Here is a 17,338-nt window from a genome sequence, read left to right on the forward strand (position 1 = left end):
TATTTATAACTCAATAAGTACAGCTATAATTAATGAACCTATGTAAAACAATGTTTAAGAAAAACTAAAAAGAAACTTTAAAGCAATTCTTCACTTACGGCAGATAAAAACTAATTGAGAAGGGAAAATTAAATTGGTTAAGTCACACGGGCAATTATAAAACAATGTATTGAAAAGTATGTCAACAATAAAGCATGATTAAACACAGAGGGTAAGGAACAATGGGTAAGACAGTAACAAGTCCAGGTAGAGTTCATCAACAAAAGTTAATTTTAAGGCAGAATCTTTATGTAGTAAAACTGGAAATCCACAGGACAAAGATTCTGCGTAAGTAGAAGAATATACATTAGGAAAACAATGTGTTATATTCAAAGAACACCAACACTGTCAGCTTGTGTAAAACAGGAAAGCCACGCATCCGACCCAAAGATGAGGTTAAAAACAGAGAGCTTGGTTTCATAGGAGGCTCCAAATGCCAGGTGCAATGATCTGAATCAGATCAGATCAGAATCAGAATCTGAATTTTGTGTGCCCCCAAAAAATTCATATGTTGAAATCTAATCACCAATGTGATGGTATTAGGAGGTGGAGCTTTTGGGAGGTCATTAGGTCATGAGAGCAGAGCCCTCGTGAATGGCATTAATGCCCTTATAAAAGAGACTGCAGAGAGCTGCCTTGCCCCTTCCACCATGTGAGGACACAAAAAGAAGGTGCTACCTATGAACCAGAAAGTGGGCCTGTACCAGACACCAGATCTGTTGCTTCCCTGATTTTGGACTTTCCAGGCACAGAACGGTGAGAAATAAATTTCTAGTGTTTATAAGCTAGCCAGTTTACAGTATTTTACTATAACAGCCCAAATAGACTAGGAGACCAGGCTAAGATGCATGTGACTGAAAGTTCTTGACATCTATAGATACAATTAAAATCTATAAACATTTATGAAGTACCAACTATATGTAAAATACCAAGACATGATTCCCAAGCTCAAGTATGTGGAGGAACCAGCACACAAGTAGTATATAATACAAAGTAATATAAAATAAATTCCAAAATCAATGCAGACACAAACGAATGAAATTACAACAGAAGGTATGATTAATTCCAACTGTCAGCACTTAAGCAGCTTCACAAGAAAAAGTATCTGACCCTTAAAAGATGGGTAAGCTTTCAAGAGAAAGCTTTTTTTCATCCCCAAATCACCAACAGTCAAATCAGCTAAGACTATGCTTCTACGTTTCATTTCAGAGGTCCTTGCTGTTGCTGGAATTTACCTAATTTCAGTTCTGTGTACAGCAATTACTATAATTGAAATTACTGTATTTGTATTATAACACGTTTTGACATTCAGCAGAAATAAAAAGTTGTAGTAAGTAAAGTATAATCCATGCATTTTGGAGGCCAAGGCAGAAGGACTGCTTGAGGCCCGGAGTTCAAGTCCAGCCTGGGCAACATAGCAAGACTCAGTCTCTACTTAAAATTAGAAAAAAACCAATTAGCCCGGTGTGGTGGCACACCCCTATAGTCCCAGCTACTCCAGAGGCTGAGGCAGGAGAATTGCTTAAGTCCAGGAGTGTGAGGCTGCAGTGAACTATGATCATGCCACTGCACTCTAGCCTGAGTGATAGAGCGAGACTGTCTCTAAAAAAAAATTTTTTTAATATAAATAAAAACCTCTCTCCTCCACTCTCACAGAGCCCTTACCAGAATGTGAGCTTCTTGAGAGTAAGAAGCTTGTCTTGTGCAACATTATTTCTAGCATAGAAAACTGCACAGCACAAAAAGGCATGAAATAGTGAGCAAACACTTTCTGTATGACTCTTGTCCTACTCCAATCATTCTCCAGATATTGCAAAAAACAGTATCCTGAAAATGCAAATCAGATCCTGTCAACTTTTCGCGTAGAATGTTTCACTGCTTGTAAAATCTAAACAACTTTTCATGGCCTATAAGGTCCCTTTTGACCTAATCCTTACCTATTCTCTACTTTGAAAATGCCAAGCTTTTCACTGCCATATGGATCACCTCCATTTTAAACACTGTTTTCTCCACGTTTTAATACGGCCTTTTCAGATCTCAACGTCATATCCTTTGGGAGGACTCCTCTGAAGTCACCACCTCAATTTGCTGCCCAAAATACTTCCCTCCCCGTCATCTCTCACAGGGCCCTGTTTATTTCTTTGTAGTACTTACCCTGGTTGATATTTACTTATCTGTTTAGTTTAATCGTTTTTCCATGAGACAATGTTCCAGAAGGACAGAGATGTCTCTTCACCACTGTATAACCAAAGATGAGCAACAGTGCTTAGAAAGCACTCGATAAATTTATATTGAAAAAATGAAAGACATCTCAAGCACATCTAAAAATAAGTAAAATTAAACCTTCTATACTTGAAGGATACAGACAGGCCAAGGTTCACCTCTAGGCCTAGGTATAACTCTACTGATAATAGCCATATTACATCATCATGGCTTGAGGATTTGAGTCCAATCTTTAGAACGATCAACGTGATTAGCTACATCTTTTTTCTTTTTCCTTTTTTGAGATGGAGTTTTGCTCTTGTTGCCCACGCTACAGTGCAGTGGCACGATCTCGGCTCACCGCAACCTCCACCTCCACCTCCACCTCCCAGGTTCAAGGACTTCTCCTGCCTCAGCCTCCCAAGTAGCTGGGATTACAGGCATGTGCCACCACGCCCAGCTAATGTTGTATTTTCAGTAGAGACGGGGTTTCCCCATGTTGGTCAGGCTGGTGTTGAATTCCCAACCTCAGGTGATCCACCAGCCTCGGCCTCCCAAAGTGCTGGGATTACAGATAGGAGCCACTGTGCCCAGCCTGATCAGCTACATTCTTAATTAAACTATGGGTTTAGGAAGTCAACAATATGAGAAAATAATATCTGCATTCCTAGGTTCAGGAAAAATGCCTGAGCTAACTACCCTGTAACGTTAATTTTGGTAGTAAGACATCTTTAAATTCAAAAGCATACTTATTTCAAAGGGATGGCAAAGTGAAGTGGGTGATTAAAAGTGCTGAGAAATAGAGTGTCAACACATTTTTTAAATAAAACTTTTATTCTGAATGAATTACAGACATATAGAAAAGCTGCAAAAACAGAACAGTGCCCATCTACTCCTTATTCAGGCTCCTCTAATGTTAAAAGCTGACAAAACCATAGTAAAATGATCAAGACTAGGAAATTAACATTGGTTCAATGCTATTTACCAACCTGCAAACCTTACTTTCATTGTTTTTCCACCAATGTCCTTTCTTTCTGGATTTTTTTTTTTTTTTTCTTCTTAGACAGGGTCTCACTCTGTCCTGTAGGCTGAAGTGCAGTAGTGCAAACAGGGCTCACTGCAACCTCAAACTCCTGGGCTCCACTGATTCTCCCTCTTCAGCCTCCCAAGTAGCTGGGACTATAGGTATGCACCACTATACCCAGCCAATTTTCTGTTCCTTTTCCTGAAATCTGCTTTAGTCCAAGATCCCACAATTCATTTAGTTGACATTTCCCCTCAAATCCATCTGTAACTGCTCAGTCTTTCCTTGTCTTTCATGATCTTGACATATTTAGGCCGGGCGCGGTGGCTCAAGCCTGTAATCCCAGCACTTTGGGAGGCCGAGAAGGGCGGATCACGAGGTCAGGAGATCGAGACCATCCTGGCTAACACGGTGAAACCCCGTCTCTACTAAAAAATACAAAAAACTAGCCGGGCGAGGAGGCGGGCGCCTGTAGTCCCAGCTACTGGGGAGGCTGAGACAGGAGAATGGCGTGAACCAGGGAGGCGGAGCTTGCAGTGAGCTGAGATCCGGCCACTGCACTCCAGCCCGGGCGACAGAGCGAGACTCCGTCTCAAAAAAAAAAAAAAAAAAAAGACATATTTAAAGTGTACTTACTACTCAGTTATTTTGTAAAATGTCCCAGAATTTGCATCTGTCTGGCATTTTCTCATTATTGGAATGAGGTTACATGTTTTTGGAGAGAATAACACAGAAATGATACTGTGTCCCTCTCAATGCCTTGTATCAAGGGGTTCGGGAGGTTAATGTCTCCGTATTACTGGTAATGTGAACTCTAAACACTTTGTTAAGGTGGTCTGGTTGGTTTCTTCACTGAAAAGTTATAGTCTTCTGTTAAAATAAACAAACACCTTGGGGAAAACATTTTGAGACGATGAAAGTCATGTTTAACCTCAAACTTTCACACACTAATTTTCACAACCATCATTTTGTCTCATGGTGAGTTTCTTTTGGTTTCTTCCCATCTATACTTATTAACTGAAATTCTTCTATGAGAAAGAGCCGTCTGTCCGTATGCCATTTATTTATGTATTTGATTACTTATTTATATCAGTATAAACTCATGGATATATATTTTATTCTACAATTAAAATACTATCTTTTTTTTTTGCTCACACATTTTATTTCTTTTTTAAAACTGCCAGTCTCTTTTTGTGTAGATTCACCATGATGAATTTAAGCACTCTCCTACCTATAGGCAATTAGGTTTTCAAAATTTTGCAATTAGGAATAATGTTGTAAGTCACCTTGTACATATGTATTTTTATATTTTTGGACATGTATATGCATATAAATCTAGACATGGGATAGGTGGGTCAAAAGATCTACACATGTATATCACATATAACCCATATAAAAAAATCACTTTGGCCGGGCGCGGTGGCTCAAGCCTGTAATCCCAGCACTTTGGGAGGCCGAGACGGGCGGATCACGAGGTCAGGAGATCGAGACCATCCTGGCGAACACAGTGAAACCCCGTCTCTACTAAAAATACAAAAAACTAGCCGGGCGAGGTGGCGGGCGCCTGTAGTCCCAGCTACTCGGGAGGCTGAGGCAGGAGAATGGCGTAAACCCGGGAGGCGGAGCTTGCAGTGAGCTGAGATCCGGCCACTGCACTCCAGCCTGGGCGACAGAGCAAGACTCCGTCTCAACAAAAAAAAAAAAAAAAAAAAAAAAATCACTTTGAGGCCTGGTGCAGTGGCTCATGCCTATCATCCCAGCATCCTGGGAGGCAAAGATGGGAGGATCACTTGAGACCAGGAGTTCGAGACCAGCCTGGGTAACACAGTAAGACTCAGTCTGTATTTAAAAAAAGAAAAAAAAAATCACTTTGGGAACTTTAATAATATTTAAATGTAAAGAGGCTTTTGAGACCAAAAAGTGTGAAATAAGTTACCATAAATCACAGTAACTAACTGTCCAAAACACAAAGGTACAAATAGGATACAAGTCAGTGGAAACGTGACATCATAAGGAAGAGTATTCACATCGAAGGCCATGATAAATGACAAAAAGGTGTTTAGAACTTCTGGGATCCTCAGATTCTCTCAATTTTTCAGGTATCATTTTCATTCCACATGTAAGACAGTGTTTAATCAGAACATGATTAATGTGTTGAACCAAAAACAAACAGCAAAGTAACCACTTACTTCCAAACTCACTTTCTGCCAAAAGGAATTACTCTTGGTACCATCTGAAGTATTCAAAGAATGGAAAATTGAAAAGAAATGAAGTTGTCTTTTCAGAAGACTTTCAATATAAATGTGGAATTCTGAATTAAATAAAAAACAGTACAAGGACAATAAAGGTGTGGATGATACATATAACTAATACAAATGAATCTCACAAATCATAATCAACAAAAGAAGTGAAAAAGAAGAAATATAATTCCATTTATTGAAGTACAAAATATATAAGACGGGCAGATCATGAGGTTAGGATCGAGATCATCCTGGCTAACACGGTGAAACCCTGTCTCTACTAAAAATACAAAAAATTAGCCGGACATGGTGCGGGTGCCTGTAGTCCCAGCTCCTCGGGAGGCTGAGGCAGGAGAATGGCGTAAACCCGGGAGGCGGAGCTTGCAGTGAGCTGAGATCGCGCCACTGCACTCCAGTCCGGGCGACAGAGCGAGACTCCGCCTCAAAACAAACAAACAAACACATTAAGTACGTGGTCAGGTGTGCCGGCTCACGCCTGTAATCCCAGCACTTCTGGTGGCTGAGGCAGGCAGATCACACGATGCCAGGACCAGCCTGGCCAATATGGTGAAACCCCATCTCTAATAAAAACACACACAAAATTAGCCAGGCATAGTGGCACGCGCCTGGAATCCCAGCTACTCGGGTGGCTGAGGCATGAGAATCACTTGAACCCGGTAGAAAGAGGCTGCAGTGAGCTGAGATCACACCACTGCATTCCTTCCTGGGTGACAGAGCAAGACCCTCTCTAAAAAATAAAATAAAATACGACAACCAGGCCGGGCGCGGTGGCTCAAGCCTGTAATCCCAGCACTTTGGGAGGCCGAGACGGGCGGATCACGAGGTCAGGAGATCGAGACCATCCTGGCTAATACGGTGAAACCCCGTCTCTACTAGAAATACAAAAAACTAGCCGGGCGAGGTGGCGGGCGCCTGTAGTCCCAGCTACTCGGGAGGCTGAGGCAGGAGAATGGCGGAAACCCGGGAGGCGGAGCTTGCAGTGAGCTGAGATCCGGCCACTGCACTCCAGCCCGGGCGGCAGAGCAAGACTCCGTCTCAAAAAAATAAAAAAAAATAAAAAAATAAAAATAAAAAAAATACGACAACCATTAAGTATAAAACACTTAATGAATATTTTAATCCCAGAATTATTATACTTAAGATAGAAACACTAAAATAATTCCTTCAAAAAACAGAAATAAGGTAGTAATGTTTCCCTTTACTTCTCCTATTTCATGAAGACATCAACAGATCACCTAAATAGCCAGAAATTTAAAACACAAAACATTGTGATAAAAATGTTTAAAACAAGAAGACAGAATTAATTGCTATTCTACTATTCTATGACACACCAAATATAACCAAAGTCATTCGATTACAACCGTGTGACAAATATTCAATACTTCTAGAGCACCAAGTCTTCTTTCACAGTAATACAGAATACTTCAATCACATGGTACACTAACTGCAAACTGGAATTATGTGCCTGAGAATGATGGTTAATGTGTATTTATGTAAATTACTCACTCACCACAACGCTCCTAGCATTACTTCACATCAAATTAGTGTATGGTACCAGAAAACTATGTATCTGGGCAGTATTATTTGGTACTGTAGCACTGCCACTACTGAGTTTTAACTAAATAGCATTGGTCTTAGCTCTACATAGAAAAAAATATAAATATGGCCATACGTATTAGGTTTCCAAAGCTAATCATGCAAACTTCATCCACAGTAACACTCTGGATAAAGAACTGGTGTTCAAAGTGTTTCTAAATGTGGTTTCAAACTCAGCACTATTTGCAGTGTGGGCCGAATAACTCTTTGCTGTGGGGGCTAGCCAGCGAACGACAGGATATTTAGCAGCATCCCAGCACTCTACTCACTAGGTGACAGCAGCACCTCTCAAGCTGCAAACGTCCCCAGACAGTGCCAAATACTCCTTAGCGCCAAAATTGAGCCTTCATTGAGAACCACTGCTCTAAATGAAGTAACAGGAGGCAAATTTCTCACAAAATTCTACTGGAAAAATGAAAAGTTCCCTCCTAATGAAGTGAATGCCTCCTTTTATAAGAAAATTCTAGAATCTCTCACGTTTCATTACATCCCTACAGTAGCACTTCAGTATCTTCTGGGGATTGGTTCTAAGACTCCCCTGGAATATAAAAATCCACAGATGCTCAAGTCCCTGATATAAAATGCTATCGTATTTGCAGATAATCTACGCACATCTTCGCATGTAATTTAAATCATCTCTTGATTTCTTCTCATACCCAATACAGTGTAAACACTATGTAAACAGCTGGTATATTATTTTCTATTTATTTTTTATTGTTTTACTATTCTGTTTTATTGGTGTTTTTTTCCATAATATTGTCAATCCACCATTGGCTGAGTCCAAAAATGCAGAACCTATGGATATGGAGGGCCCACTGTACCTGTTATGTTACTACTACATAGTCCAGTCCTGTTAACATGTGCTCTTATAGAAGCTTTTACATGTGTCATCTCATTAATGTTCACAACCTTTAGAGACAGGAGCTCTGTAAGGAATTTGTCTCCGTTTTCATCCGGAGAAACATTATTTTATAGGCAAATACAATAAAGAGCATTTGCTAATACTTTTTTCATCTTTTTTATGGCTTGAAGTTTCATTTACTCTTTTCTTCTCTATGATCTACCAGAAATCTTTAATAATTTGGTTGTAATCTGGATATTAGGTTTCTTTAGAAAATATTTTATATTCCTTAAATCTTTAACATGATAAATAATAAACATAGATAGAAATAAAAAAAGGAATGAATTTAGTTCCTGGCTGGAGATGACTGAATAAATTACAAGTGATAATATTCTTTAAGTTATTAGTATAATTTAACAAACTAAAGAGACTCAAACGATATTTCAAAGCTTATTAAAAACACTGGTACATTTACCTAGAAAAAAAGTTTGGAAGGCCGGGCGTGGTGGCTCAAGCCTGTAATCCCAGCACTTTGGGAGGACGAGACGGGCGGATCACGAGGTCAGGAGATCGAGACCATCCTGGCTAACACGGTGAAACCCCGTCTCTACTAAAAAATATTTAAAAAACTAGCCGGGCGAGGTGGCGGGCGCCTGTAGTCCCAGCTACTCAGGAGGCTGAGGCAGGAGAATGGCGTAAACCCGGAAGGCGGAGCTTGCAGTGAGCTGAGATCCGGCCACTGTACTCCGGCCTGGGCGACAGAGCGAGACTCCGTCTCAAAAAAAAAAAAAAAGTTTGGAGATAGAGTTAATGACGCTGAAGCTGACCTACTGACTTTGTAAACAAAGTGCAAGAGAAATGCAGAAAGGCTGGGCTCAGGCCTGGAATCCAGCACTTTGGGAGGCCGAGGCCGGTGGATGACCTGAGGTCGGGAGTTCAAGACCAGCCTGGCCAACATGGTGAAACCCCATCGCTACTAAAAATGCAAAAAAATTAGCCAGGTGTGTAATCCTAGCTTCTTGGGAGGCTGAAGCAGAAGAATCGCTTCAACCCAGGAGGTGAAGGTTGCAGCGAGCTGAGATCACACCACTGCACTCCAGTCTTGGGGACAGGGCAAAAGAGACTCCGTTTAAAAAAATAAAAAATTGGATTAAAGACAAAACAATGAATCTAGAATGAAATGGAAACTTCTATGTGATTATCTAGCATATGATTAGGTAGATTTAAAAAAATTTTTTAAAGAATACCTATTTACTAAGTGCTACCAGGAGAACTGGGTATCAGAGTAAAGAAAGAGTACTTTAAATTTATGTTTTATAAGATATATCAAATAAACTCCACATGCATTGAAGCAATGAACACTTACAAGAAACAAACACATACACACAGCTAAAGAACTCAAAGAAACTAGTAAGTTTAACTCTGTTGCAAATGGGAGATTAAGTGAAAAAATAGCCTAGAAAGGACAAGGTAAGAAATTTAAAAGTTTTTTTTGAAAAGAGGTTTAAACAACACAATCTAATAAATTTCAAAAGAAAGATTACTGAAAGAGAAAAAATACACAACAATCATCATTCCTCAATGTCATTTATAACATAGCAATCCAAAGTAGGTGACATGCAAAGATCTTCATGATAGGTAGCAAATGTAATTAAAATGTGACATGGAAATTTCAGATAATAAATCATTACATGTGAAAAACGGACAGTGTCACTGAAGAAATGAAATATAACAACTTGAAGACGCCATTATATATGTGTAAAATGAGCAAAAAATTAAATAGAACCGAAGTGGCTATGGGGAAAACAGAATGCCTGCAAACTGCTGGGGGTTCTATAAATTAGCTCATCTTTGGTAACAGAAATTTAAGAAAAGCTACAACACTTCATATACTTCAAGTTTGCTCTGAGAAATAGCCAAAGGAAATCACCAAACTGGGTACAATTCATCTGTACAAATTTCCTCTGTGAAAATTGAAAATTAAGTAATGTCCAGAAAAAGAGGAACGTGTACAAAGCTACTGAACTCTGGATTCAACTGAAAATAATAAGTACAAGCATCATTATGAAACATACAACTCATGGAAATGTTTAAATGATAAAAAGTTTTTAAAAAGCAAAATATAAAAGAAGGTATATATATATTAGTATTAAAAGTAAAATTATAGTTTAAAAGAAAATGTAGAGGGATGTAAACAATAAATATTATGGATTAATTTTTCTAGTACGTTAATTAAAAGTTATAATTTTTAAACAAAAGCAAAGGTATATGACCTTCAGTTTAAAAACAGAAGAAACCAACTCCATGAAATTCAAGCAAAGATATGAAAAAAGAAGTTACTTGGAAAATATAGGAAATATTTCTCAAGTAAAGGGAAAACACAAATAAGGAGTCTGGCTAAGAAATGAAGCCAGAGTCAAAGGCTCCATTCCAGGGCTATGTAAATATGGTTAAAAAGCTAGTTTAGAACTGAAAGGCATACTAAAGTCTAAGGAGTGAAATCTTATCTGTCTTAAGACTCATTTTAGAGATATGAAAGTTTCAAGTGGCTAAGTGATATCTTTCTTTTTCAGCATTTTATTAGGGACAATTTCAAACATGCAAAAGTATAGGGAAGATAATATCATAAACCCCATGTCACCATCACTCGACTTCAATAACCTATCAAAAAATGGCCAACGTTCCCCTACTATCACTGGAATTTTAAAAAGCAAATCCCAGTGTTAGGGCACTGGTGCCCCAGCAATCTCCAAAGTACTTTTAGAGTCTCATCAGGAAGTTTCCAGATTTAAAAATACTTTGTTTTAAACAACTTACTCATTAGTCTTTCTTATGCTCCAACTGTCTGTCCTAGGCCAATGATAGCTCCTTCATTCTAGCTCCTCTGTCCATCCTTACATGACCCCAGCAGTCTTTGACAGGTTCTCAATTTTTCGTATCACATGATGCTACAGGGCAGTGATTTTTCAAAATGTGGTTCCTGGTCCAGGAATGTTATCATCACCCAGGAATGTATTAGAAATGCAAATTCCCGGGGCTTTCCCCAAACTTACTGAATCAAAACCCCTAGGGATAGGAGACAGCAATCTATAATAGCCCTCCATGGAACTCCAATGCACACAAGTTTGAGAACTACTAATTTAGGTTTATCCCATACATTTCTTGCTCTAATCCTGGAATGAGTAATTTCGCCAAGAATTCCTAACTTCTTTTATTTTTATTTAATTTATTTTAGAGACAGGGTTTTGTCCTGTCACATATGCTGGAGTACGGTGGCACAATCATAGCTCACTGCAACCCTGAACTCCTGGGATAAAGCAATTCTCCAGCCTCAGCCTCTAAAGTAGCTGGGAGTGTTCAGGTACACCATCCTGCCAGGCTAATTTCTTAAATTTCTTTAGAGACAAGGCCTCACTATGTTGCTCAGGTTCGTCTTGAACTCCTGGTCTCAAGTGATCCTCCATCTCACCTCCCGAGTCGCTAGGATTAGCATAAGCCACAATGCCCCACTGTATTTCTTAATCATGTTGTTGTAAATGACAATCCAGTGGTGGGGAGTATCCCTAATACCCAGATTGTGATCTCTAAATATGATTAACGGGGCCAGGCACAGTGGCTCACGCCTATAATCCTAGCACTTTGGGAGGCTGATGCAGGAGGTTTGTGTGGCGCCAGGAGTTGGAGAACAGACTAAGGCAACATAGTGAGACCTCGTCTCTATAAAAAATTTAAAAATTACAGGTCTGCAGTCCCAGCTACTCAGCAGGCTGAGACAGGAGGATCACACAACTGCCCGCCAGCCTAGGTGACAGAGTGAGACTGTCTGTAAAATAAGTAAATAAATAAATAAACAGAAATATACTTAAGTAACTGAGTAGTTAGTAAAAGAACTGAGATCAGATCCTAAGTATCCTAACTTGTAGTCCAGTGCTCTTTTCACAGTATTTGAATGAATTACATCTCTGTGTAACTTGCACATGGCCATCAGCTATCTTTTTCATAACTTTGATACCTATCATTTACTTAGACAACTTGGGGAAGTCAGTCATCCACTCTAAATTAGTTTTCCTTATATGTAAAATATAAATAATACAATCTATCTTATTTATCTTTTAGTTTATATAAAAAGGAAATAAGAGATTACATATGAAAGCACTTTTGGTGTTAAAACAATTGACAGAAGATTAGAAGAGTATTTTTGGTTCATAAAGACAGACTGCTAACAGAAAACATTAAATGATGAGGGGGGAAGATAAATGAAACAGTTAAAGCACTAACAAAACGAGGGGCTTTCCTTATCATAAATATTTTCTACAATTAAACAACAATGTGGCCATAGTTCAAGAAGGAAGATTAAACTGAAATCCTAGAAACAGATTAATCATCAATTTCATAAAATACAAAGACATCAAGTGTGTAAGCAATGAAGTAATTCCCTATAAACATTCTAGTGAAGTTGTTAGCAATAAAGAAAAAGCATCCTCACCACACAAATACCATAAAATGAATTAAAAAGTAAAGGTAAAAATATGAAAGCACAGAACAACTCACAAGTATTTATGTGTAAATACATACTCTCAAAATGGGGATACACTAAGCAAAAGATTTATGGGAGGAAAAGCTAACAATGGAAGAGAGATTTAAATTACATTAACAAACAAAAGAAAATGCAACACTTGAAAAAACAGTATCACTGGTAATCAGAGAAATGTAAATTAACACAAAATGAAATATTTTCCACTCATCAGATTTGTATTTTGATAATAAAAAAAGGAGGAATAACAGAAAGAGGAGAAACTGCCAATATTAACTGTTATTGGCAAGGACGAGGAAAAACTGGCATGCTGCTTTTTTCCAACTTTGGTGCATTTGAGGAAATTTAGACTTTTTCTTTCTTTTTTTTTTCTTTTGAGACGGAGTCTTGCTCTGTCGCCCAGGCTGGAGTGCAGTGGCCGGATCTCAGCTCACTGCAAGCTCCGCCTCCCGGGTTTACACCATTCTCCTGCCTCAGCCTCCGGAGTAGCTGGGACTACAGGCGCCCGCCACCTCGCCTGGCTAGTTTTTTTTTTGTATTTTTTAGTAGAGACGGGGTTTCACCGTGTTAGCCAGGATGGTCTCGATCTCCTGGCCTCGTGATCCGCCCGTCTCGGCCTCCCAAAGTGCTGGGATTACAGGCTTGAGCCACTGCGCCCGGCCTAGGCTTTTTCTATAAGTATAATCAGTAAAAGTTACATAAAAGAGGAATGAGAAAAACAAGTAAAAAGTAGAGGCTTCTTCACGTTAAATCAATTTGTTGTAAAGCCTCCAAATGGCTTCTGCATAGTAACTCCTCCAAATCTCTCCAGTAAAGGTTGTCATTGTGGCATATACACAGTATCAGAACCAATTAGAAACTGCTAACTGGAGAAAAACAATCTGGCAGTGGCTTTGTCTTAGCATGAGTTTCAGAGACTCCAGCACGTTTATGGTATTCTTCCCTAGAATACAAACCTTCGTTCTGAAGCATTATGATCAAGACAGAGAGGACAGTCTACAGATTCAGGAAGTCCCAGTTAAAATCATGGCTGAGCCATTTAGAAGCTGTGTGCGTTTATGTACGGAACGCAATGTCTCTGAATCTATTTTCCCCGGTGCAAAATGTATACAGTACCACCTGCTCCACTTGGATTACTGCGAAGGTTAGAACAAAACCAATGACCAGAGCCTAGTTTCAAATACTGAGGACCTAAGTGGCACTTATGATATGGTAGCTGCTACTGCTATTATTGAGCCTGGTTTAATTAATCTGTGAATAATTAGGTTTAGGCATCAATTATCACTCCACTGAAGTGAAAAAATACAGTTTATATGTCACATTCTGTATGACTGTAAAATATTCTTGCTAAATTGAATATTTAAAGAGGAAAGGAAGGAAAGATAGAGGAAGGTTAGAAGGAAAAGAGGAAGAATGGAAAAAAGGAAGAAAGACACAAACTAAGATTAGCAATCCATTGTAATGGACGGAACTGGCAGAGAAGTATACTGACAACCCTGAAGCCTAATATAACCCACTCATTAAACTGTCATTGAACTTACCAATTACGTGTGATCAACTCGAAGCAAGATGAACCTTCTCCTATGCTGAGGTGTCCTCATAAAGCTGTGGAATAAAACTTGCATTTTCTATTTAAAGCCATTCCTTCATTGCTAAACAGTTGGTCTGAGAGGAAGGCAGCAAGCAGGGTTAGAAAGAGAAAAAAAGAGGAGGATAAAGATGAAGAGGAAAACAACATGCGATTATGGATCAAATCTCTTCGCCCGGTCCTTTCGGGCTCTCCTTGTGTTCTAACCTGGAGCTGCTGAGAGCTGTCATTGAGGTTGTCCTCCCGTCGTCGAGCCTCCTCCAGCATTTGTGCACTCTTCTTTTTTTCCACCTGTTCCTTGTGCTTCAGATTTGCTACCTTCTTATTCTGGTCTTTCACTTGCCTAATGACAGAAGGAGAAGAATCAAGCTTTGCATATGCATGCATAGAAACAATATGTTTGTTTAGAGACTTACACCCGTGACAATAAGGAGTCGTTGAAAACCAACAAATAAATATATGCTGCAAAATTTTTCCACAATTCCAAATTCTTTCCTGTCAATGGTAGCACATTTGCTTACACAAATAAGTTTTCCCATAAAGAACATGTATTTCAGCATGTACTCTACGAAGAACAATGAAATCATTAAACAAAAGAAAGGCATGAGATAATCTGAAATGACTAAAAAGAAACCAAGTCAGAGATTTTGGAAATAGGGAAGCAGTCTCCTGATGATCGATGCACTGAAATATTAGAATGGCTGATAGAAAAAGAAAGTTTTGTAAAACAACTCTAATGTTACCATTATTAAACATTTCAAACATTAAATACACTGTATATAATGTAGATGTATATGAAAGTAATGACATAAAAATCTATAAACCTAGCCTAAGAAATGGAACATTATATTTACTTCTGAAGCTCCCTGTTGTGTCTCTCTCTACTATTGGTCTATCCTCCATTAATAAGAACAACCTATATCTCGAAATTTATGTTTAAAATCCCCTTGCTTTTACTACTGTTTTGCTACATATATATATGAGCTGTTCATTTATACTTTACATGTTTTTGAGCTTTATAAAGATAAATAATTATTCCTTTTTCTTTTTAGTACAGAATGATATTCAGTATTATTCCCTTTCAATAGGTTTTGAGACTTAGACCATTAAGAGTGTAATGTATCTTTTAATCCTCTCCACTTTCACTGAGGTATGAAATAATATATGGCAATTATTTTAATCCACTCCCCAGAAGATCACAATTGGGTTGTTTCAATTTTCTTGCTATTTTAAATAACGCTGCTAGGCGCACTCTGATTTACCTGGGCAAGAAGATCTCTAAGGTATAGGCCTAGGAATTAAATTGCTAGGAAATACAGTAGGTACACCTTATTTTATTTTCCAAGAAGCTATATTAATTTATACTCTTGCTAGCTGTGCTTAACAGTGGCCATTATACCTCTTCACATCCATTAACACACGGTACTTTCTAAATGTTTCCAATTGGGTACATAAAAAAAAATAGTGCCTCATTATACTTTTAAAATGCATGTCAAATGCATTTAACCACCTTGGCTGAATATCTTATCATACAGTTTTTGGTCATTCCTGTTTCCACTTTTATGAAATAGCTATTTGTGTCTTTTGTACATTTTTAAAATTAAGGTATCTTTTTCTTAATGACTTGTAGATATTCTTTATACATTATAGATAATAATACTTTATCCGTCTGTTATATAAGTATTTTCTTCTAGTCTATGATATCTTTACATCTTTTCATTGATAGAATTCAATTTTTTTTTTTTTTTTTGAGATGGGATCTCACTCAGTCGCTAAGGCTAGTGTGCAGTGGCACAATCTCAGCTCACTGCAGCCTTGACCTCCCAGGCTCAGGTGATTCTTCTACCTCGGCCTCCTGAATAGCTGGAATTACAGGCGCGTGCCACCACAGCCCGCTAATTTTTAGTAGAGATGAGGTTTCACTATGTTGCCTATGCTGGTCTTGAACTCCTGGACTCAAGCAATCCACTGGCTTCCGCCTCCGAGTGTTGGGGTTACAGACATGAGTCACCACGTCCAGCTTAAAATTTTTAATTGTTTCAAATGTATCAATCTTCTCCTTTATAATATACAATTTTGTGACATTTCCACAAAATCTTGTCCTTCCCAAGTTCATAAAGATATTCCCCTAAAACAACGTTAACTTTGTCTTTCACATTGTAGTCATTAATCTATCTGAAACCGATGTTGTATATATTATGAGGTAAGAACATACTTCTATTTTGGGGGGGTCTGGTATAAGAATAAAATTTCTTTTTTTTTTTTACAAGTATTTAGAATGAATTTTCCCAGGAATATTTACATGCATTGCCACTTCTGGCATGTACAAAGTTTCTATATACATGTATACCTGTTTTGTGGCTATGTTTGTATATTTCTGTGCCAGATCTATACCACCTTAATTACTATACCTTTACAAGAAGTAATTAGTAAGGCAAAACTCCCTACCTTTTTCTTCTTCAAACCTGTCTTGACTATTCTTGGCGCTTTACACTTCTCATAGAAATTTCAGAACTAGCCAGTCAAGTTCCACCAAACCAACCAATCAACTACAGCAACAAAAAACCCAACAGCAGCCTCTGGGATTTTGATTCCAATTACACTGAAGCAATATCAGTTTGGGAAAAAATTCATGCTTTTGGATCTTTCAATTCATTAACATACTACAGATGCTCCTCAACTTACCATTGGCTATATCCCAATAAACCCACCATAAGTTGAAAATATCCTAAGTCCAAAATGCATTTAAAACACCTAATCTGGAAACTATCAGTTGTTTACTCTCCTGGTTGTGTGACTAACTGGGATCTGTGGCTCACTGCCACTGTCCAGCATCACAAGACAGTATCATACTACATACCACTACTACAGGAAAAGACCAAAATTCAAAGTATGGTTTTACTGAATGTGTATCACTTTTGCATTATTGTTAAGTTGAAAACTTGTCAGTGTGTTTATCTATTTCTTTAGGTCTCCTTAAAAGGCTTCTAGCAAAGCATTATATTTTCTTCCATAAAAGATGTGTATACATTTTATTCCTATGTACATTATACATTTTGCCATCATTTAAAATTCCAGACATCATGTCATTACAACCTTATACATGCTTCCTTATGCATCTCCAAAAAAGAGCACTTCTCAACAATGTAAATTGTAACAAAATTAACTAATTTCTCGATATCAATATAGCCCATATTCAAATTTCCCCATTTGTATCAAAGTTTATTTTTTTACAGCTACTTTATTTGAATCA

At 38.2% G+C, this 17,338-nt stretch overlaps 1 protein-coding gene across 16 annotated transcripts in view; it reads right to left on the reverse strand.

Annotated features, from left to right (window-relative positions):
- Nucleotides 1–17,338, reverse strand: part of ERC1 (ELKS/RAB6-interacting/CAST family member 1) — a 545,691-nt gene that overhangs the window by 292,995 nt on the left and 235,358 nt on the right. For all 16 annotated transcript variants that reach the window (XM_033223291.1, XM_033223290.1, XM_033223296.1 and 13 more), the window contains one exon: nt 14,293–14,428. In XM_033223291.1, the coding sequence (XP_033079182.1) occupies nt 14,293–14,428 (136 nt within the window). The remainder of the gene's footprint in view (nt 1–14,292; nt 14,429–17,338) is intronic.

Source organism: Trachypithecus francoisi, unplaced genomic scaffold (assembly GCF_009764315.1).
Source record: "Trachypithecus francoisi isolate TF-2019V2 unplaced genomic scaffold, Tfra_2.0 Lachesis_group11, whole genome shotgun sequence".
NCBI lineage: Eukaryota > Metazoa > Chordata > Mammalia > Primates > Cercopithecidae > Trachypithecus > Trachypithecus francoisi.